Raw genomic sequence first — 24,929 nt, 5'->3', positions numbered from 1 at the left:
AAAGGAGTATCCTTGATGAGGTTCTGAGTCAGTGCCACACTCAGAATTCTCCAAAACACTGTGACAAACAGAGTAAGGTTTATTTGTTTGTTTGTTTAAATACAATCTGTTTTTACAGCATGCTGTTTTAAAATTTACTTTCCCCAAAGAATGAAACTTTCTGGAAAAAATAAAAATAAAAAGTTTAAAATCTGTCCTGCTTTTTGGGGCTGACTCTGAACAACCACAGAACCACCCTGCTTCAACACACCTAATGGGATGGGAACAGCCACCTGCCCTGGCAAACGTGGATTTTCTCCAAATGGAGGCTTGTTTTTCCGTTGTTGAGAATCCAACCAGTCCTTAGAGAATGCAGTTATCACATGTTAATATGGAAGGTTCAGCGTAGTGGTGCTGTGTATATTTATCAGGACAAGAGCAAGTTTACTGATTCAATGCACTTCTGCCTGGGGTGCGGGCCTCCTCGAGGTGATCAAAAACTGGAGTTTTGGGGCACCTGGGTGGCTCAGTCGGTTAAGTGTGCAACTCTTGGTTTCAGCTCAGGTCATGATCTCGGGGTCGTGAGACCGAGCCCCGCATCAGGCTCTGCACTCAGCGCAGAGTCTGCTTGAGATTCTCTCTCTCCCTCTCCCTCTACCTTTCCCTCCTGTGCGCTCTCTCTCTCTCAAATCAATGAATAAATCTTTAAAAAAAAAAAACAGGGTTTCTTCATAGTTATACTAACTAATTGCGCATTTGACAGTCTGACGTTGCTTGATGTTTTTGAAGGTAAGGCAAAATGACACAAAAATCTTCTAGGGAAGCCAGATTCAAGGGTGGTGTTGCTCTAAACTAGAGAACAAACAAAATAAAGAGGTTTTATTTTTAGGTATGATAAAAATATGGTGGAACTGGAGAATATTTGGGGGGCAGGAAATAGTTATTCCTGAATTGTGTTTTAGTGCCATAGAAAGACAAACATCTATCATCATCATTTCTGGCCAAATCAAACATGACGGTGTGTAGAGCCATGTATTAATCACCATCTGGGGGTGCCTGGGTGGCTCAGTCATTAAGCGTCTGCCTTCGGCTCAGGTCATGATCCCAGGGTCCTGGGATTGAGTCCCGCATCGGGCTCCCTGCTCCATGAGGAGTCGGCTTCTCCCTCTCCCACTCCCCCTGCTTGTGTTCCCTCTCTTGCTGTGTCTCTCTGTCAAATAAATAAATAAAAATCTTTTTAAAAAAATCACCATCTAGTATTACATATCTTGGTAAATTGTGGGATTTTAATTATTACATTTTAGTTGTGCCTAAAGGATCGTGGACCTGGAAGCAAAAGAATCATGATTTCATTTTCTGTACAGCCACCGAAGGCTGTCTTCTATCTCGCTCAGTACGTGGGTCGTACTGGGTGAGACACTAAACTGCTCCAAATCTTGGTTTCCCAGCCTCCAACATGAGGAATGCGGTGTGGCCCAGCATTCTGTAAACTACAGCATGCTCATGGGTCACCTGGGCATCTTGGTAGAACGTGGGCCCTTGGTGGGCAGGCGTGCAGGAGTTGGGGACCCGCTTTCAGGTGAGCTGCTGGCCCCATGAGCTCCCACTGCAGAACGAAGGGCTCCATCAGACCTCAAACCCATGACCAATGGGATGATCTACTTTGGACATTTGGTGTCTTCCCCATTGAAGAAGCCGATGATAAGGAGAGTGAAAACAGAGAGAGAAGGAAAGCAAGTGATTGCTAAGCAGGAGAACCCTGGGAACCCAGCCTTGTGAGCTTAGTGACTGGGTGGTGGCCACACAGCAAGTCCACGGCCCATTCATTTCCAGTCTTGGGGCACGGTATAAAGGCCCTCCCCGGGGACCCAGAAACATGAGATGAAAGATGGAGTCAGCGGAGGAGAGGGATTGCCAGGACCGCCTCCGGCTCACACTCAGAACAGGAAACTCAGAACAGAGCATATTGTGTGGTCTGGGGTCAGAGGTATTGCAGAGAGAAACCCAGAAGCTCTGGAAGTCAGCGTGCAGATTTCGAGGCAGGAGACCCTTGTCTCACTGATCAAGGAAATTCTGCCAAGTTATAAAAGATGGCTGGATTCAAGGTGTAGCCCTATAGCGGCAGAACCAGCAGAAAACAGACCAAGCTCTCTGTCAGATAAGCGAGTGTTTTGTGGCACCTCCAATCTCCCTATGGGATGAAGAGAGATGTAGGAGCAGGCAGGTGCCATAGACCATCCAAAGGGTACTGTCACACACAGGAAGGATGGACTGGGACAGAGCAGCCTCTTGGAGACTGCATACCCAGGACACAAATCCTCCAACCTGAGGCAGCAGAAGCTTCTAGAACATGATGAGTAACAGGACCTGAGCAGGGCTCCCCTGACCTGCCTCTCAGAGATGGGGGCAGAGCTTGGAGGTGGATCAACCACAGTGTTGGGTCGAACCTAAAGAGGGAAAAAGCCAGGGCACCTGGCTGGCCCAGTCAGTAGAGTGCGCAACTCTTGATCACGGGGTTGTAAGTTTGAGCCCCACGTTGGGTACAGAGATTATTTAAAATCTTTAAAGAGAAAAGAAACCAAGAGCTGCCTATCCCTTTCCAGGGCTGGTTACAACTGAAAGCACACTTTTCTGCATGGAATACATAGCCTTATATTCTTATTTGCCTACCAAACAGTAGGTTCTTTGGCAGCCAGAGTATACAAATAGAAAAATTGTGTATGTACCTCGCTGGGGACAAGTGAATAGAACAAGAAGTTTTTACCTTTGAAAATGAAATAATGTACTGTCAAACACTGTTAGATAAATCCAAAACCTATCTGAATGCCAAATCACGAGGCAAGTCATGAAGACCCTGGACTCAAGTCACTGGATGTTGAAACGAACTCGAGCATGCAATCAAGGTGAAGTAGAGAATCATACTTAACCTGGTTCCAGGCCATTCCTGCAGAGTCCTGTTTTGTAGTTACTGCAAGGGGGCAAAAAGGAAGTGAAATAGGTGTTTCATTACCTTTGCTCCATCAGCGGGACCTCTTGCCAATACTCCGTCAATGCAATTAATCCCTTCAGGAATTGCTCGAAACTTGATAACGGCTTGAGGATGTAAGGAAAATCAGCCATCTCCTTTTTGGTCCTCTCTTCTTTTCCCGATGTGATCTTCTTTCCAGTGGCTGCACTAATAAAACTCTCAAAAATGGGCTGGAACAAAGTTCTCATGGAATTTCTCCCCTGAGAGTTGTCCAGGGGAAGTTCCTTCCTCAAGAGAGCCATTCTCCTTAACACGATCTGGACTGCTTCTTCAAGGTGTTGATGAATTACGTTCTGAATCAGAGAGGTGTTGGAAAACAAAGCTCCACTCAGATCACCTCTTGCACCAGAGACCTCCCCAGCTGTTTCTATGGCTTTCAAAAAGTTATCTGGATGCTGAGCTAATGTCAGCAACAGGTTAAAGACACTCCAGTCATCCTTCTCTAAGTCACTCCAGAGAGCTTCCAAGGTGAGATCAATCACCGTTCTCAAGTAAGTCCCGATTTCCACGCTGTCTTGGGATAGCATTTCATCCAAAAACAAGATTTCTTCCTGGGTTCTTTCCCACGTTGTACCTTGAGGGTAACTGTGAGTGGGAAGGGGATTAGGAGATAAAAAGTCTATCTGGTTGATAATATTATTTATAGGAACTAAGCAATCCAAAATTTCTTCCCATGCACTGACAGAATCCATAGCAAATATTCGAGTCCCATTATTAAAAGCTACCACAAGATGCTCCATGGCTCCCAAATTGCTTTTCACAGAAGTTAAAAATTCAGCAATTTCTTTCAAAATATCAGAAAAGTCCTTAGACTGGTTCACATATGAGAATGTGCTTGAAGACATGTTGACAATATCAGAGTCTTGTGAAATATTAAGTTTGACCCCAATCATCCCAAAAGCCAAGTCAAGAAATGGTGTCAACAAGTCGTTTATATTTTCAGATATGAAATGGTCTACATTCTTCAAAGTAGTTAATTCACTCACGACGTTTTGAACACTTTGTTGCAAAACGGAATAGAGACTGCCAAAGAATTTCATAGCGTCAGTGGTATTGGAGATGGAATGAATTTCAAATATGGTGGCCATCTTCTTGGCAACTTTCGTGGCTAGCCCCACAAGTTCCACAGCGGAGGTCACCGAGGTGGCAAGATCTCTCATCTCAGCGATGTCCCTCACCAGCATGGTCAGGGTATCAGACATTTCCAAGAGGGGCTCTAGGGCACCACTTTCTCCACCAGCCCTTGAGATAACACCAAGCAATCTCTTAATATTGTCTAATGTTGCCCTGTTTCTTAGAGGGAATGAATTATTTGTAAAGGAAAGCAAACCAGTTAGATTGGAAAGTATAACTTCTCGGAGTGTAGGATACAAGTCACGGAAACCCTCATGAGGAGAGTTTACCAGTACATCCATGAGACGTGCTAGCTCCGTAGAACTTCCTCTCACAAGTTGAAGAGCTGACCTAAGATTGTGACTGAGTTGGAGGAGATCCTCAGAGCTGTTCATGTGAAAGAGCAACTGACTCATGACCACAAGAAACTCCGAATTATTTTCGGTCTTATTTTTCCCTGGGGTTTCCCTTAGAAGAGCATTAAATAAACCTCTCATTAACTTCAGTCCTTGATGATGATCAAAATAAAATTTTCCCTTGTCTAAAATAAATGAACTTGTGATTAGATGATTTAGGGTCTCCTCCAGGCTTTCAAAAAAATGGGCAAGTTGCAAAGTTAGGTTTTGAAGAGTCTCTGAATTAATCATCCAAATTTCTTTGATAATTTCAGAAAGCAGGGGTCTGATAGGAAAGTCGTGGCCTAGATCTATCATGATTTGTTCAAGCTCAAGCCCTAGCTCCTCAAAGTAAGAAAAGTTGTAAGTTGCTTCTCTTTTTTTAGTAAAACTTGATGCTTCTAAATTACTGCCTGTCAGATTGGCATCTAGAAACGTCACAAATGGAGGGTCCAGAGAACGGGTACTATTTTCTAGGTGCTGATCCCCAGAAGGCAATTTCATGATCTTTTCCAAATTGAAAGAAATCGTATTTTGAAGAGATGCCTCTGTGCCTTCACTAATGTTAAGGATCTTGTTTAAACGAGCTAGTGTATCAGGAGCATTTCCATCTAATGGAATTTTTGTAAAGTTAACATTTTTTAATTTTGCTAAGATTCGCGAAGCAATTTGCTTTATGGGGCCACTGGGACAAAGTTCGGAGATGCTGCCATTGCTTTGATTTTCGGACGACGGGACAAATGGTAACACTTTATGCCAAAATTCCCGCATGGTCTTCACAAGTGAAATTTTAACATGGAAGACTTCAGAAAGCTCTAGAAGAATGGAATTCCAATGCGCTAGTTCATGAATTACACAGACCATCTTCCTTATAATCTCCTTCTGTGAGCCTTCATCCAAACACTGTAAACCTTCACCTGGGGGAGAGAGGTGGAGGTGCTTGAGGAGACTGGCCACTTTGCTATAAAAGAAAGACGATGTGAGCTCATAGGATTTACAGGCATCTAACTTCGGATTCTGCCAAAACCCAGAAGTTGTATGATTCCAGCACCAAACCACAGGAAGGCAAGTGAAAGCCTCGGAAAGAATTCCTGATTTCTCTGATATTAATTCAACTGCGTCCAAAAGACGTTTTATCACGATAGCAAAGTCTTCCTTGGTGACATTGGAAGTGCTTATGCCATGAAGGAGAGTGAAGTTATGGACATCCTTGAGGACCTCTGTCATGTTTTTGTCAACTCCCCTCTGCAGGAGCCTCACGGCATGAGGAAGCATGTAGTACACGTCTACCACAGCATTAACATCATCCTTAGGGAACAAGCGTGAGAATTTCAGCAGATGATTAACACTCCAAGAATGTGAGCTGTCTACAAATTTTTCCACCAAGCCCACAAGCAGGTTGGTCCCCAAACTGCCGGTACCTAAGCTACTGATATTCTTAAAGAAATCCATTAGGCTTTCACTCATTTGCTCAAGTTGGTCGACCAGCAGGTCTATGTCTGTCTTCTTGAGAGTGTGCAGGAGAGACGCTACCTTCTTGAAAACTTGAATATCACCTGGATCTTGTGGAATATTATGAAGAACCGAGGGCGCCAGGGAGTTGAACACATCCCTAATCAGTTGGATACCAAGACCTACAGCGTTCATGACTTTGTGTGGAATTATTTGTGGTGTATTTTGGAGATCATGAGAGAAGTTGAAGGCAAGGTAGCTGACTAAATGATAAAATGAACTGCCTAACCTGTTGACATCCTTTTCTTTTGGACTGGTAACAAATGGATTTAAAAACTTTTCAGATGTAGAAGAGGAGTCATTTTCTAAGATGTGAGTGGAAATATCCTTCCTAACTTTCTGAATTTCCTTCACCAGAGCTACTAAATGCAGCCCAAGATTTGTAAACTGGCTAGGCATGTCATCTGACAATTCTACGGGTCTTAGAATTAATTCAGTAAAACGTGGCCAGTTGGATTGAGATACAAAATCAAAGTCTCTTGTCAAGTTGTTGATAATCATCCTTACTTGGTTTGTGGAATCATTTAAAAGGGTTAATAAGATCTCAAATTTGGGTACCTTTTCCTTTTCAAAGACTTCAGTGAGCACGGCATTCAGAAAGTCAGTTACGTTTTTCAATATAATATTCACACAATTTACATCTGACTTATTCAATGTGCAGTGAGGTCCCTTTATATTGAGAATCCAAGTAACAAGCTTCAATGTAGAGTTAATTTTGTCTTTCACATCTCTGAAACTCCTCCAATTACCCTGAGAATAGGCTTGTGCAACACTGGAGTTATACATCATGTACAGATGGTTTGTGATGTCTACCCATGCAACGCATCCCTTCAGTCTGCTAATCATGTCCTCGGAGGAAAATGTGGAATTTAACATGGCCAGAATACGTAATGTCCTCTGTGAAGTATTTACGTGTAATAAGCCATCTTCCAAAATAAACTCAGTAACATTTTGGAAAATATCAGCACAGGACAATAAATCTTGGTCATGTGACACATTTCGAAGCAATAACATTGTTTCTCTTAGCTTGGTGACCACATTTTCAAACTTCACTCCATAATTTGTGACGTTATTTGAAAGCAAGTGATTTATTAGTTGGATGTTTCTGTCGGTGTACGCTGAGGTATCACTTAACTCCATGAAAACGTCAAGCAGAGAATAGAAAAACTCTCTGCTTGCATTTGTGTTTAAGGGAAATGTCTTCAGCTGACGCAGGGCAGTTTCCATGGTGAAAAGGGACTTCCCTACTTGGTTGGGGCTAAGTGACTTTACCCTAACTAATGCATCACCTAATACTACCCAGAGATCTCTGAGAGTCAAAAAATCATCCCAATCATGAAAGCCATCAGCTTGAGTTACATTTTTAAACAAATTCAGTATGAGTCTGGCAGGGCGATGGGTGGGAAATATTCCCTGGCAGCTTTGAGAAATTTTCACATCACTTTCCAATTCATCCAAAAGCTGAGTGAGACCAACGTGCAGAGGAGTGAAAACGTCCATGTCAAACTGGAAGATTTGAGATATGCTTCCCCAGATTTCAGTCCACATTTGAAGCCAGGAAACAGTACAGTGAACAGCCATTAACTCATTGAATGTACTGCTGTTCGCTGAGAGGTTGGAAAGAATTTGTGCCCACGCAAGAATAAATGAAGACCCTCTATCTATTGAATAATCTACAGAAGAGATGTTCTTATTATCCAAGGAAAAGCATTCATTACCCAACAGGGCTTCGACTGATCCATTGAAGAGTTGGCTCATGTATTGAAAGAAAGAAATATGGAAATCTTCGTCTACGATGAGCAGCTGTTTGAGGCCTGTCAATGTGGCATGGATCACTCCCAGTTCTGGGCCCTCTGTAGACATCAGGGATTGGGCTTGAAGCTCCAAGTAGTTAAAAATTGAAAGCAACTGCTGACAAGAAGATCCCTCAGAAAGTCCCTCAAGAACCCCTGCTGTCTCATACAAAAATGCAAATGCTTTACCGATGTTTTGAAAATCGAACTGCTTTATGATATCCAAAATGTGCTCTGAGGTTTGTGCGAGGAAAGATAGTAAAGGTTCTGTGCTCGGAATGCTCAAGAATTTATAAATATATTGGAAACATGAAGAATAAATCTTCAGAAGCAAAGCTGAATCATTGTCCTGGAAGACATGTAGATATATCTGAGTCAAGATCGTATCAACATCTCGTCTTTCGGGCTCAGAAAGGGCTGAGAAAAGTTCAGATGCATTCCTTATAGCATAGACTGTGTCCAGAGCTTCAGAGACTTGTCCCTGCTTCAGAAATCCAAATTCATAGAGACTGCATATCACAGTTTCACTCAAATGTACAAAGTCCATTTCCATAGCTGGCGATTGAGGCCAGTCTGAATGGAACAACTGGGAAAAGTTAAGGCTCTTGCTAAGGACCGTCTCATCTTCTGGGACAGAAAAATTAAGAAGTGTAGACAAGGTTTCCAATTTAACTCTTTCTCCTTTTGAAATGCCATACATCCACAATTCCAGGAGCTTGGGATCAATTTCAGAAAGTACTAATTCCATGAACCTCAAAATATTGTTCGATTCATTCTTTATCCAGAGACGTTCAAGAGTTTCTATTTTGTCGATCACCGCTTTGCCAAATTCCAAAAGTTTCTGAGTATCAATAGGAGATGGGTCACTCTCTAAACTTCTTAAATGATTTACCCACAAGTGGCTTGTGTTCAGAAGAGTCTCCGTGAGAGATGGGAGGGCATGGAATTTGGGCATGCTGGGTGAGTCGAAAGAATCAGGAAATAATTTCTCCAAAAATCCCACAAAAGATAAAAAAAAGTTTATATCCTCGTCCTCGAAGGAATGCAACTTCTTTTCCATCATGAAAAGTTCCTTTGTGGAATTCAAGACCCTACAATATTAATGGAATTGTCTTAGTATCCAATTAATTAATTAATTAATTAACAAGACAAATTCAATTTCTCAAATTTTCCAAGTAATACATGTATTTAGAGCAAAACATAAATGGGCTATTTACTTCACAATATATTTCACAACTGGAATTAAATTAATGTGAGCATCTGGAAGTGTTTTAGAAATCCACAATGCAGATGCATATATGTAGCTTAAAATCTGCTTCCTGCACCAAAAGCAATGCATTTTAAATTATTTTACTCCATGATTTCATATGTAGGATCATTAAAGGTAAGTTTGCTATGTATGCCAGAAGAATCTGAGGATTCAATTCTTTGTCATGTCTCAGAATGTCCTGGCTACAAAGGTAGTCCAAATGTCAGGATGTATCAGAAACTGCCCCCTATGACAATTCTCTGAATGGCCTGTTCTAGAAGCTATTCCAGTGCTCCTTAAACAATGCTGTACTTCCCACTATTAGAAACTCATGATTTTAGATAGTGCACTTTCTCTCCAGGTGTCTACTTGTAAAATACAAACAGTTCTCAAAGGAGCATCTCTGGGGTTACAACAAGTCCACACCTGTGATAGAAGTCCACACTTGGAGAGGTTACTAACTTCCACTAACTCGGGAGCTACCAGTCCACTTTTCAAATCCTTGGGGCCCTATGTGTTTCAGAGTTTAGAAAGACATCATGGGGGGCACCAGGGTGGCTCAGTCAGTTGAGTGTCCAACTCTTGATTTCGGCTCAGGTCATGATCTCAGGGTTGTGAGATCGAGCCCCACGTGGGGCTCTGCACTGAGCATGGAGTCTGCTGGAGATTCTCTCTCTCTCTTTCTCCCTCTGCCCTCCCCCCACTCATGCTCTGTCTCCCTCTCTAAATAAAAATAAAATTAAAAAAAAAAAAAAGGCAACATGGTGCACGTATCAGGTATGTATTCCTGCCCCCTGCACCAGTGGGGACTGGAGCAGACCCTCAACTCATGAACACTCCCTGCAGTGAGACCAAAGATGGTCTCACCGTGTTGGGGTCTCTGCGGAAGGAGCTGGGATGCCACCATACAAAAAGCCTACATGTTCTGACATCGTAAGACACATTGAAAAATTGTGAATAGGGGATTTTTGACCTGTATTCGCTACTGATGGCTTAAAGGCTGAATTCCTTTCTAAACTTCTTTCAGTCTATCATCCTATCAGCTAAGGCACAGTCTGACACAGGAGAGACACAGGAGAGATCAAATAATGAATGTTGTTTTCCCCCCTCTAATGGCTGGGATCTGGGAGCAGAAAATACAGCCTTCATTTAGTTTACTCTTTATTTTTTTCTAAGATGTTATTTACTTATTTATATATTTCAGCGAGGGAGAGAAGAGACAGAGAGAAAGAGAGAGAGAAAGAAAGCTCACAACCTGAGCCAAAGGCAGACGCTTAACCGACTGTGCCACCCAGGTGCCCCATCTTTCAGTTTACTCTTACTTGCAAGAGAGTGGATACTTTGAACCAGGGAACACTGAGAACATTCCCCAGGGAACTTCTCCAGCAAGAAAGAGAAAGCTCTGCTATTAGGAATTCCATATGGATCTTGCTCAAATCCAGCTTGCATAGAAATACATGCACAACTGGGGCGCCTGGGGGGCTCAGTCAGTTAAGCATCTGCCTTCGGCTCAGGTCATGATCCCAGGGTCCTGGGATCGAGCCCCGAGTCAGGCTCCCTGCTCAGCTGGGAGTCTGCTTCTCCCTCTGACCCTCTTCCCTCTCATGCTCTCTATCTCTCATTCTCTCTCTCTCAAATAAATAAATAAAATCTTAAAAAGAAAAAGAAAAAAGAGCTATGTGAGCAAGGGCTGCAGTAGAACTAACTAGTACCACTGGTAGAACTATTGTTCCATGTTTTTACATCACTTTACAATTTATAAGGCACTTTCCTAACTATGGTTTTAGTTCACTCCTACAGAAGCCTGTTGGGGTATAAATCGGTATCTCCAGGTCATGGAAAAAGAAATATGTCAAATATATATATATATATATTTTTTTTTTTTTTAAATTAGCAGATTCACACTGCTGTTATATGGCTGGATCAGGACATGGCCTAGAGGTTGTCTTTTCAGGCTTAGCTACCATCATATGAATTGCAATTAATGCCCATCCTTGTTTTTATTTACTCATCCCATTATCTAGCATCTAGCATAACAGATGCTATGCCAGTTGCTCTGGGTCTACAGCGATAAAATGAAACATGCCCTCAGAGCACATATTGATGGGTTTTACTGCTGTCTTTCTGGGGCTATTAAATATTTGAGACTTTCAGGAAAGGACAGTATTGTAAATCTGACCTGAGCACGGGACTGATTCTCCAGGGGGTCTAGCCCATCTTCTTCCTCCTTGGCCCACTAACACCTGAGCTTGAAAAGTCTCCTGGGATGCAGTGTTCCATGATTCATTGTTTGCGTATAACACCCAGTGCTCCATGCAGAGTGTGCCCTCCTTAATACCTATCACCAGGCTAACCCATCCCCCCACCCCCCTCCCCTCTAGAACCCTCAGTTTGTTTCTCAGAGTCCATCGTCTCTCACGGTTCGTCTTCCCTTCTGATTTCCCCCCTTCATTTTTCCCTTCCTTCTCCTAATGTCCTCCATGGTATTTCTTATGTTCCACAAGTAAGTGAAACCATATGATAATTGACTTTCTCTGCTTGACATATTTCACTTAGCAAAATCTCCTCCAGGCCCATCCATGTTGATGCAAATGGTGGGTACTCATCCTTCCGGATGGCTGAGTAATATCCCATTGTATATATGGACCACATCTTCTTTATCCATTCATCTGTTGAAGGGCATCTCGGCTCCTTCCACAGTTTGGCTATTGCGGACACGGGGGTGCTATGAACATTGGGGTGCAAGTTCCCCTTCTTTTCACTACATCTGTGTCTTTGGGGTAAATACCCAGGAGTCCAACTGCTGGGTCATAGGGTAATGAAGTACTATATGATGACTAACATAACATAATTTAAAAACAACAACAGCAACAACAAAAACACACCATATGTATGAGGGGATGGTAGGAAGTAAATACACTATAATGTGAATAATGAGAATAAATAAATAAATAAATATATATTTACGTATACACACACACACACACACACACACACACACACACACACACACATTTCCTGGAGTGACAAATCCTAGGTCCAGAGAGATGTTACAGAATAGCTTTTGAACTTTGGTGTGCACTAGAACCACCTGCAGAATTTCTTAAATCTACAAAACCCAGGTCCTACACACAGCCAAGGTTTAGCAAGTCCGGCACAGGCTCCGGGAATTTGTACTCTTAGCAAACTTCACAGATAATTTTGATCCATTCCCGAATTTGAAAGCTATGCCCTAATGCAAAGCTTCTGTCCCATGTCATCCCAACACACCCCACAAGCAATAAATAAAGTGTGCTTTAAACTATGCAGGGGGCTGCCTGGGTGGCTCAGTTGGTTACGTGTCCAACTCTTGTTTTCCGCTCAAGTCATGATCTCAGGGTCATGAGATCGAGCCCTGTGTCAGGCTCCACGCTCAACGCAAAATCTGCTTAAGACTCTCTCTCCCTTTCCTTCTGCCCCCCAACTCTCTAAAATAAATAAATAAATCCTAAACTCTACACGATATCCAGGGTGCCTCGCTGGCTCAGTCGGCAGAGGATGCAACTCTTGATCTCAGAGTTGTGAGTTCAACCCCCACATTGTGTGTAGAGCTTACTTAAAAAAATAATAATAAATAAATAAAATGAAAAGCTCATCTATTAAAAAATTAAATAAATAAAGAAGCTATATACGATCTCCATAATTATACATAAAAATTTCCATCTCAATGCATGAGCTGCATATAAGCTGGCAGATTTCGTTCCAAAGATTACTTCTCTCCCAAAAGTCTCCAGAGCTACCAGAATCTTCAATCGCTGATCCCATGTCTAAAGTAAGGAACTGAATGAGACTATTATTCGAACATTCCATTTTTGGAGCATCTATTATAAATCATGCTTATGAAGGAAAATCTTATGACTATCATCTGTATTTCTTTTCAAAATCCATGGAAACATGAGTCATAGATGCTCTGGAGCAATGCCTAATATGAAATACTGCATCCATCAACAGTCACTATCAGGAGCTCACATTGTAAAGCAAGTGTTTCCTGAGGCATCTGGGTGGCTCAGTGGGTTAAGCGTCCGACTCTTGATTTCAGCTCAGGTCATGATCTCGGGGTCATGAGATTGAGTCCCACGTCAGGCTCCATGCTGGACACAGAGTCTGCTGGAGACTCTTTCTCTCCCTCTCTCTCCCTCTGCCCACCCCCCCACTCACACTCTCTCATACCCTCTCTAAAAAACTAATAATTATATAAATAAATAAAGCAAGCTCTTCCTATAAATAGGTTTTGTTTGTCTTCAGATAATAGTTACATCAAAACCTGGAAACTGAATTCTGAAAACTTACCTGGAGATGGAAGCACCTGGAAACTTGAGTAAGTTCCTCAGAAATGTGAAATAATTATCGGTGATGACTTCCCAATCCATGTTTTCTTCATAACAAGGAGATTCCTCAGAGAAAGCTAAATAGAAAGGCATTTCATATATTGATTTCAAGTTGGACACAAGAGTCAAATCTGCCAAAGTGAAAAATGCTTTAGTGTTTCAGTTAATCTGGTTGAAAATAAAAACAAAAGAAGGATTAGAAATCCTTGTGATTTGGCTTCCACGTCTGGCAAAGGTCAACTATCACCGGTCATCAAGCAGTGTAGAAAGTGATCCACAGAAAACAGAAAACAAATATGGTGAGACCCATGATTATCCCCCCTGTTGCCTTAGAGAGAGTGTCCCAGCAATGACACAGGAGGTGGAACCAAGTGGAGCTGGTGGGCACCTTGAGTAGACGGATGAAGGTTGGAGTCCGAAAGATTGCACAGATACACAGAATAGACTCCCAGGAGGGAGCTGCACAGATAGAGCACTCCTGCTGTATGCCTCCTTCAATATTCAGCTGAGGGTAAATCAGTGCATGCAGGTGAAGAAGCCCCATGAGACCAGGGAAAGATCCACCCAAAAAGATTCAAGAAAAGTGTCCAGTGGTCACATGGGCCAGAAACAAATTCGGGGGGGGGCGGAGCAAGACGTCGGAGGAGTAGGAGACCTGGATTTCGCCTGGTCTCAGGAATTCAGCTGAATAGGGATCAAACCATTCCGAACACCTACGAACTCAACAGGAGATCGAAGATAAGAAGAGTAACAACTCTCTGAACAGAGAAGCGACCACTTACTGGAAGGTAGGACGTGCGGAGAAGTGAATCCGAGGCGATATTCGGGAGGATAGATGGCGGGGGAGGGGCCTCCGTCGGCCGCTTCTGGCAAGTGCTAGAGCCGCGGAGCACAAAATCGGACCTTTTAGAAGTCGGCTCCGCGGAGGGACGTCGCTGCAGTGGCTAAGCGGGGGGTGGAACCCTCGCGGGACAGTGTGGTCTCAGGACCCTCGGGGTCACAGAAAGACCGGGGGAGCCTGAGTGCGGCAGAGCTCCCAGGGATCGGAGCGGGGAAGCCGGCTGCAGAGACGGAGCCGAGGCGCGGGCTCTCAGCTCGGGGTGGCCATAAACTGTGATCCGCGGCCCAGTCGGGCCACTGCTCCTGCAGCAGGGACCCAACAAGCGGCAGAGTTGGGGAGACTCCCCTTCCTCCCCCGGGAGGAGCGGCGCGGGAGCGCACCGCAGGGATCTGCTGGGTTTGGAGACTCCACACGGGGTCGGGGGCCAGAGATAGAAACGCTCGGCCACAGGCCGGGTGAGCACGGAGTGCGGCCGGAGACCGGGGACATGGGAGGGACTGCTTTTCTCTGGGGGCGCACTGAGGAGTGGGGCCCCGAGTTCTCAGCTCCCCTGGGCAGAGATTGGGAGGCCACCATTTTCACCCTGTTCCTCCAAAGCTATACCAAGAGCGTGCAGGGAACAAAAGCTCCTGAGAGCAAACCCGAGCAGCTTGCTTAGCCCGGACCGACAAGGGTGGGGCAATTCCGCCTCCGGCAAAGACATTTGGGAACCACGACAACAGGCCCCTCCCCCAGAAGATCAGCACAAACAGCCAGCAAGCCAAGACCAAGTTGACCGATCAAGGAGAACGGGAGAACTCCAGCGCTAGGGGAATACTGCACATAGAATTCATGGCTTTTTTACCATAATTCATTAGTTTTTAAAAGTTAATTTTTTAACTGTTTTCTTTTTGAATTTTTCTTTTTCCCTTTTTCAAACAACATCTTATCAATCCCTTTTTAAAACATTTTTTATTTTTCATTTTTAGAGTCATATTTTTATCCCTTCATAGTAGTTACCCTTATTTTGGGCATATATGTATAAGTTGTTCTCTCTTTAAAATTTTGAGATACACTTTCTTCTAACAGATCAAAATATACCCTAAATCACTAGTGTATGATTTTGTTCTATTCTCCTGCCTGATCACATTCTCTCCCTTTTTTTTCCTTTTTTTTCTTTTTTCTTTTTCTTTTTAAATCTTCTTCTTTCTTTTTAAAAATAACTTCTTATCTCATCAATTCCTTTTATAAAATCTTTTATAATTTCCATCTTTACAGTCATCTGCCATCCCTTCATTGTAGCAACCCTTATATTGTACATATATAAGTCTTTCTTCCCTTAAAATTTTAGCAGGCACTTTCTTCTAACAGACCAAAATATGCCCAAAAGCTAGTGTGTGGCACTGATCTATACACTAGCCTGATATGTTTGATCATATTCTGTTTTTTTTTGTTTTGTTCTGTTTTTGTTTGTTTTTATCTTTTTCTTTTTCCTTTTTTTTTTTTTCTCTTCTTTCTTTCCCTTTCTTGTCCCCTGGTGTCAGGACTTTTCTGATTTCTATAGAGTATATTTGCTGGAGACACTGTTAACCTGTTAGCATTCTGTTCTCTCATTCCTCTGTTCTCCTCTGGACAAAATGACAAGACGAAGAAATCACCTCAGCAAAAAGAAAAAGAGGTAGTACCGTCTGCCAGGGACCTACTCAATATGGACATTAGTACGATGTCGGACCTAGAGTTCAGAATCATGACTTTAAAGATACTAGCTGGGCTTGAAAAAAGTTATTAGAGAAGCCCTTTCTGGAGAAATAAAAGAACTAAAATCTAACCAAGTCGAAATCAAAAAGGCTATTAATGAGGTGCAATCCAAAATGGGGGCACTAACTGCTAGGATGAATGAGGCAGAAGAGAGAATCAGCGATATAGAAGACCAAATGATGAAAAATAAAGACGCTGAGAAAAAGAGAGAGAAACAACTACAGGATCACGAGGGCAGAATTCGAGAGATAAGCGATACGATAAGATGAAACAACATTAGAATAATTGGGATCCCAGAAGAAGAAGAAAGAGAGAGAGGGGCAGAAGGTATACTGGAGCAAATAATAGCAGAGAACTTCCCTAATGTGGGGAAGGAAACAGGAATCAAAATCCAGGAGGCACAGAGACCCCTCTCAAAATCAATAAAATAGGTCAACACCCCGACATCTAATAGTAAAACTTACGAGTCTCAGAGACAAAGAGAAAATCCTGAAAGCAGCTCGGGAGAAGAGATGTATAACCTACAATGGTAGAAACATTAGACTGGCAACAGACCTATCCACAGAGACCTGGCAGGCCAGGAAGGACTGGCAAGATATCTTCAGAGCACTAAATGAGAAAAATATGCAGCCAAGAATACTATATCCAGCTAGGCTGTCACTGAAAATAGAAGGAGAGATAAAAAGCTTCCAGGACAAACAAAAACTAAAGGAATTTGCAAACACGAAACCAGCCCTACAAGAAATATTGAAAGAGGTCCTCTCAGCAAAAAGAGAGCCTAAAAGCAGCATAGATCAGAAAGGAGCACAGAAAATATACAGTAACAGTCACCTTACAGGCAATACAATGGCACTAAATTCATACCTTTCAATAGTTACCCTGAATGTAAATGGGCTCAATGCCTCAATCAAAAAACACAGGCTATCAGATTGGATTAAAAAACAAGACCCATCAATATGCTGTCTGCAAGAGACTCATTTTAGACCCAAAGACACCCCCGCGTTGAAAGTGAGGGGGTGGAAAAGCATTTACCATGCTAATGGACACCAAAAGAAAGCTGGGGTGGCAATCCTTATATCAGACAAACTAGATTTTAAAACAAAGCCTGTAATAAGAGATGAAGAAGGACACTATATCCTACTTAAAGGGTCTATCCACCAAGAAGATCTAACAATTGTAAAGATCTATGCCCCGAACATGGGAGCAGCCAATTATATAAGGCAATTAATAACAAAAGAGAAGAAACACATTGACAACAATACAATAATAGTGGGGGACTTTAACACCCCTCTGACTGAAATGGACAGATCATCTAAGCAAAAGATCAACAAGGAAATAAAGACTTTAAATGACACACTGGACCAAATGGACTTCACAGACATATTCAGAACATTCCATCCCAAAGCAACGGAATACACATTCTTCTCTAGTGCCCATGGAACATTCTCCAGAATAGATCACATCCTAGGTCACAAATCAGGTCTCAACCGGTACCAAAAGATTGGGATCATTGTCTGCATATTTGCAGACCACAATGCTTTGAAACTAGAACTCAACCACAAGAGGAAAGTCGGAAAGAACTCAAATACATGGAGGCTAAAGAGCATCCTACTAAAGAATGAATGGGTCAACCAAGAAATTAAAGAAGAATTAAAAAAAATTCATGGAAACCAATGAAAATGAAAACACAACTGTTCAAAATCTTTGGGATACAGCAAAGGCAGTCCTGAGAGGACAGTATATAGCAATACAAGCCTTTCTCAAGAAACGAGAAAGGTCTCAAATATACAAACTTACTCTACACCTAAAGGAGCTGGAGAAAGAACAGCAAATACAGCCTAAACCCAGCAGGAGAAGAGAAATAATAAAGATCAGAGCAGAAATCAATGAAATAGAAACCAAAAGAACAGTAGAACAGATCAACGAAACTAGGAGCTGGTTCTTTGAAAGAATTAACAAGATTGATAAACCCCTGGCCAGACTGATCCAAAAGAAAAGAGAAATGACCCAAATCAACAAAATCATGAATGAAAGAGGAGAGAGCACAACCAACACCAAAGAAATACAAACAATTATAAGAACATATGGTGAGCAACTCTATGCCAGCAAATTAGATAACCTGGAAGAAATGGGTGCATTCCTAGAGATGTATCAACTACCAAAATTGAACCAGGAAGAAATAGAAAACCTGAACAGACCTATAACCACTCAGGAAATTGAAACCGTCATCAAAAATCTCCCAACAAACAAAAGCCCAGGGCCAGATGGCTTCCCAGGGGAATTCTATCAGACATTTCAAGAAGAATTAATACCTATTCTCCTGAAACTGTTCCAAAAAATAGAAATGGAAGGAAAACTTCCAAACTCATTTTATGAGGCCACCATTACCTTGATCCCCAAACCAGACAAAGACCCCATCAAAAAGGAGAATTACAGACCAATATCCTTGATGAACATGGATGCAAAAATTCTCACCAAAATACAAGCCAATAGGATCCAACAGTACATTAAAAGGATTATTCACCATGACCAAGTGGGATTTATCCCTGGGCTGCAAGGCTGGTTCAACATCCGCAGATTAATCAACGTGATACAATACATTAACAAAAGAAAGAACAAGAATCATATGATCCTCTCAATAGATGCAGAAAAAGCATTTGACAAAGTACAGCATCCTTTCTTGATCAAAACTCTTCAGAGTATAGGGATAGAGGGTACATACCTCAATATCATAAAAGCCATCTATGAAAAACCTACAGCGAATATCATTCTCAATGGGGAAAGGCTGAGAGCTTTTCCCCTAAGGTCGGGAAGGCGGGAGGGATGTCCACTCTCACCACTGCTATTCAACGTAGTATTAGAAGTCCTAGCCACAGCAATCAGACAACAAAAAGAAATCAAAGGCATCCAAATCGGCAAAGAGGAAGTCAAACTCTCACTCTTTGCAGATGATATGATACTGTATGTGGAAAACCCAAAAGACTACACCCCAAAACTGCTAGAACTCATACAGGAATTCAGTCAAGTAGCAGGCTATAAAATCAATGCACAGCAATCAGTGGCATTCCTATACACCAACAACCAGACAGAAGAGAGACAAATCAAGGAGTCGATCCCATTCACAATTGCACCCAAAACCATAAGATACCTAGGAATAAATTTAACCAAAGAGGCAAAGGATCTGTACTCAGAAAACTATAAAATACTCATGAGAGAAATTGAAGAAGACACAAAGAAATGGAAAAACGTTCCACGCTCATGGATTGGAAGAACAAACATTGTGAAGATATCAGTGCTACCTAGAGCAATCTACACATTCAATGCAATCCCCATCAAAATACCATCCACCTTTTTCAAAGAAATGGAACAAATAATCCTAAAATTTGTATGGAACCAGAAGAGACCGCGAATAGCCAGAGGAATCTTGAAAAAGAAAAGCAAAGCTGGCGGCATCACAATTTCGGACTTCCAGCTCTATTACAAAGCTGTCATCATCGAGACAGTATGGTACTGGCACAAAAACAGACACATAGATCAATGGAACAGAATCGAGAGCCCAGAAATGGACCCTCAACTCTATGGTCAACTCATTTTTGACAAAGCAGGAAAGAATGTCCAATGGAAAAAAGACAGTCTCTTCAACAAATGGTGTTGGGAAAATTGGACAGCCACATGCAGAAGAATGAACCTGGACCATTTCCTTACACCACACACAAAAATAGACTCCAAATGGTTGAAAGACCTAAACGTGAGACAGGAGTCCATCAAAATCCTAAAGGAGAACACAGGCAGCAACCTCTTCCACCTCAGCCACAGCAACTTCTTCCTAGAAACATCGCCAAAGACAAGGGAAGCCAGGGCAAAAATGAACTATTGGGATTTCATCAAGATAAAAAGCTTTTGCACAGCAAAAGAAACAGTCCACCAAACCAAAAGACCACCGACAGAATGGGAGAAAATATTTGCAAATGACATATCAGATAAAGGGCTAGTATCCAAAATCTATAAAGAACTTATCAAACTCAACACCCAAAGAACAAATGATCCAATCAAGAAATGGGCAGAAGACATGAACAGACAGTTTTCCAAAGAAGACATCCAAATGGCCAACAGACACATGAAAAAGTGCTCAACATCACTCGGCATCAGGGAAATCCAAATCAAAACCTCAATGAGATACCACCTCACACCCATCAGAATGGCTAAAATTAACAAGTCAGGGAACGACAGATGTTGGCGGGGATGTGGAGAAAGGGGAACCCTCCTACACTGTTGGTGGGAATGCAAGCTGGTGCAGCCACTCTGGAAAACAGTATGGAGGTTCCTCAAACAGTTGAAAATAGAGCTACCATACGATCCAGCAATTGCACTACTGGGTATTTACCCCAAAGATACAAATGTAGGGATCCAAAGGGATACGTGCACCCCAATGTTTATAGCAGCAATGTCCACAATAGCCAAACTGTGGAAAGAGCCAAGATGTCCATCGACAGATAAATGGATAAAGAAGAGGTGGTATATATACACAATGGAATATTATGCAGCCATCAAAAGGAATGAGATCTTGCCATTTGCAACAACGTGGATGGAACTGGAGGGTGTTATGCTGAGTGAAATAAGTCAATCAGAGAAAGACATGTATCATAGGACCTCACTGATATGAGGAATTCTTAATCTCAGAAAACAAACTGAGGGTTGCTGGAGTGGTGGGGGGTGGGAGGGACTGGGTGGCTGGGTGATAGACATTGGGGAGGGTATGTGCTATGGTGAGCGCTGTGAATTGTACAAGACTGATGAATTACAGATCTGTACCTCTGAAACAAATAATGCAATATATGTTAAGAAAAAAAAAAGAATAAGAAGATAGCAGGAGGGGAAGAATGAAGGGGAGTAAGTCGGAGGGGGAGACGAACCATGAGAGACGATGGACTCTGAAGAACAAACTGAGGGTTCTAGAGGGGAGGGGGCTGGGGGGATGGGTTAGTCTGGCGATGGGTATTAAAGAGGGCACGTTCTGCATGGAGCACTGGGTGTTATGCACAAACAATGAATCATGGAACACTACATCAAAAAGTAATGATGTAATGTATGGTGATTAACATAACAATAAAAAATTATTAAAAAAAAAGGAACAAATTCTGTTTTCATCAGCCAGACTGGAACAATCCACAACTTTCATTAGACAATGAGTACAAGATGCAAGTTACCCTTGCCTAACTCCTGGGTAATATCTGCAACCACACCAAGTACCATTCCTGTCCTGCCTAACAAACCCTAAAAGCAAGATCCTAAAGGATGAAACTGCTTTCAAGGACATAGGAAAACAGGGGCACCTGGGTGGCTCAGTTGGTTAAACATCAGCCGTCAGCTCAGGTCATGATCTCAGGGTCCTGGGATCGAGTCCCGAGTCGGGCTCCCTGCTGAGCGGGGCACCTAGAGTAGAGTCTGCTTCTCCCTCTCCCTCTACTGCTCCCTCCACTTGTGCGTGCTCTTCCTCTCTCTCTCTCTCTAATAAATAAATAAAATCTTTAAAAAAAAAGAACATAGGAAAACAAAATAGCACGGACACAACAAGGCTAAAATCATAATGTTTAGCATCCAATCAAAAATTACCAGGCATGCAAAAAAGCAGGAAAATGTGACCCATAGTTAGCACAAAAACATAATCAAAACTAACCCAGAACAGTATGGCACTGGCACAAAAATAGACACATAGATCAATGAAACAGAATAGAGACCTCAGAAAATAAACCCACACTTATATGGTCAATTAATCTACAACAAGGGAGGCAAGAACACACAATGGGTAAAAGACAGTCTCTTCAACAAATGATTTTGGGAAAACTGGACAGCCACACGCAGAAGAATGAAACTGGACCACTTTCTTACACCATCCTCAAAAATAAACTCAAAACACACCAAAGATCTAAATGTGAGACCTGAACCCATAAAACTCCTAACAGAAAACATAGGCAGTAAACTCAGTCTTAGCAATATTGTTTTGGATCTGTCTCCTCGGGGCAACAAAATCAAAAATAACCTGTCAGGACTCCATCAGACCGAAACGCTTTTGCACAGCAAATGAAACGCCATTAACAAAACAAAAAGGCAACTGACTACACGGGAGAAGATATTTGCAAATGATATTTCCAATAAGGAGCAAATATCCAAAATATATAAAGAACTCATTCAACTCAACAACAACAACAACAACAATCTGATTAAAAAATGGGCAGATGACCTGGGTAGGTATTTTTCCAAAGAACACATACAGATGGCCAACAAATACAAAACACAACCTTTCTGGGAAATGTTCTTGGGTCATTTCTTCGATCATTCCAAACCCTGCGTCATCTCTACTTTTGAGAACTCCCAGTCGCAGTCAGTGGACCTCCTACACGACTCTCCAGGTTTATAATCTCTTAGAATATTCTCTCTTCTAATTTCTGGTCTATTTCACTTGAAAACACTTCTGTGTACTTACACATTTTTAATTTCTAACAATTCCTTCTTGTTTGAGGAGATCCGTTGAAAATCGCTTTCTGCTCTTGTTGTACCTTTATTTCCTTTGTTTTAAAGTTTGTATGAGTATTTCCCATTTCTTCTGAGGTTTTGCTTTTCTGCTTGTTGTGATCTCTGTCTTTGGAGGCTTTCCTTGGCGTCTGATGAACCAAGGTTGCCCGTTCACGTGTCAGAAGGAGGTTCTGAGAAGCGCCTCATGCAGAGTGGTGGCCTCTCAGTTGGAGGGCTTCGCTCGCTCTCGAGTCATCAGGCAAAAGCCAACCTTTCCAGGAGGGGAGACCCTCAACTGTTGGTCCAGATGCACTTCTTTCCTCTTGGGTGGGTCAATGTCTCCCAAAGCTGCACAGCAGAATTCTCCAGATTCCTGCTAGCACGTGGTGGCAAGGAGGAGGCCTGACCGCCAGTATTCTGCACACACAAGAAGGATGCTGGGCATTTTGCTATTCAGAACAGGAAGGTTACATCAGTCCCCAGCACTGCTGGTGACATCCACGCCCTCAGCTGTGTCTAGAGCTCCAGGGTCAGAGCAGGCTACGTGAGCCTCTAGTCTTCTGCTGACACAGCGGGGTGTGGCTCGGACGACGAAGGTAGCGTGGCTCAACATTTCTACCTTGTCCACGGTCTCATCCAATCTATTGTCTGTCCCACCCCTCAAAGTCACTTTCAGACGCTTGTCCCTCCAGTGCAGGAGACTAGTGGGCTTTCTGCAAAGAAAGTCAGCCCCCTTTGTCTTCTCCTTCTGCACGCTGGAGGGATGCTTCTCTGCTGTGCCCGAAACCATCCGTCCACTTGCTTTCCTGTGTCTCAGGGTTGATCGCTCCCATACACGGCTGCTCCCTTTCTGGTGGGCTATGTTTCCTTCTTCTTTTTTTTTTTCTTTTAAGATTTATTTATTTCAGAGACAAAGAGAGCACGAGCAAGAGGGGCAGAGGAAGAGAGACAGAGAGAATCTCAAGCAGACTCACCACTGATCACAGCGCCCCACACAGGGCTCGATCCCACAACCCTGAGATCACGACCTGAGGTGAAACCCAGAGTCAGATGATCACCCAGATGCCCCTATGTTTCCTTCTTTTATTTAAAAGTTACTCGATGTGGCTTGGTTTTCTGGTATCATTACCTTTTTAAAAAGTCTGATATGATATGACCTCGCTGATAGGAGGAATTCTTAATCTCAGGAAACAAACTGAGGGTTGCTGGAGTCGGGGGGGAGTGGAAGGGACGGGGTGGCTGGGTGATAGACATTGGGGAGGGTATGTGCTATGGTGAGCGCTGTGAATCGTGCAAGACTGTTGAACCACAGACTGGTACCTCTGATACAAATAATACATTATATGTTAAAAAAGAAAAAAGAAGAAGAAGAAGAATATTGCAGGAGGGGGAAGAATGAAGGGGGAGAAATCGGAGGGGGAGACAAACCATGAGAGACGATGGACTCTGAGAAACACACTGAGGGTTCTAGAGGGGAGGGCGGTGGGGGGATGGGTGAGCCTGGTGATGGGTATTAAAGAGGGCACATTCTGCGTGGAGCACTGGGTGTTATGCACAAACAATGAATCATGGAACACTACATCAGAAACTAATGATGTAATGTATGGTGATTAACATAACATTAAAAAAAGTCTGATATGAATCACATACACCTGTGCTAATTATCAAGCTTGTTGCCACTTTCTTTCTCCTAGATGCCAGAGAGCATAAATAACTTGCCTTAAATTAGGGTTTTTTTAAAAAAAAAAAAAAACAGCTTTATTGAAATATAGCTGACATACAGCAAATCACATATATTCGCATGTACAATTTGTTAGGGTTTGGCATATGTACATACCAGAGAAATACCGTTACAATTCAGGTCCAGCCCCCTGCTCCTGTCCCCAGGCAACCCCCAATCTGCGTTCCGCCACCATCGATTAGTTTTTATTTTCTAGAAATTCATATAAATGGAATTATAGTGTGTGCTTTTTTTTTGCCCGACATCTTTTATTGAGCATGATTAATTAGAATCAGTAGTTTGAGCTTCGTTCATGAGGGAGCGCGCTCATTCCTTTTTACCGCGGAGTAATATCCGCTCTGGGTGTCCCACGGCTAGTCTTTCCTGTCCTGCGAGTCACACTTGGCTGGCTCCCTGCTTGCAGATGTTGCAGATACAGAGGCTATGACCGTTCATGCTCAAGTCTTGGATGGAAATACGCTTTCTTTTCTTTAGAAGCAAAACGGCTGGATTATATGGTATTTGCGGGTATAACTTTTTAAGAGGCTGACGCTGTTTTTCAAAGTCAGCATACCATTTTACATGCCCACCAGCACCATATGACCATCCCAATTCCCTCCACATTCTTGCCAACACTTGGCACGTCTGCTTAAACATGCCAGCCATTCTCTGGACGCCTGGG

The 24,929-nt window shown here is 42.6% G+C and overlaps 1 protein-coding gene across 1 annotated transcript in view; it reads right to left on the bottom strand.

Annotated features, from left to right (window-relative positions):
- ABCA13 (ATP binding cassette subfamily A member 13) overlaps positions 1 to 24,929 on the bottom strand; it is a 366,584-nt gene that overhangs the window by 272,734 nt on the left and 68,921 nt on the right. Inside the window, 2 exon segments of the mRNA XM_035723335.1 lie at positions 2,990 to 8,911; positions 13,399 to 13,513. Coding sequence (XP_035579228.1) covers positions 2,990 to 8,911; positions 13,399 to 13,513 — 6,037 coding nt within the window.

This window comes from Zalophus californianus, chromosome 12 (assembly GCF_009762305.2).
Source record: "Zalophus californianus isolate mZalCal1 chromosome 12, mZalCal1.pri.v2, whole genome shotgun sequence".
Classification (NCBI taxonomy): domain Eukaryota; kingdom Metazoa; phylum Chordata; class Mammalia; order Carnivora; family Otariidae; genus Zalophus; species Zalophus californianus.
This window is presented reverse-complemented; position numbering and strand designations above follow the sequence as displayed.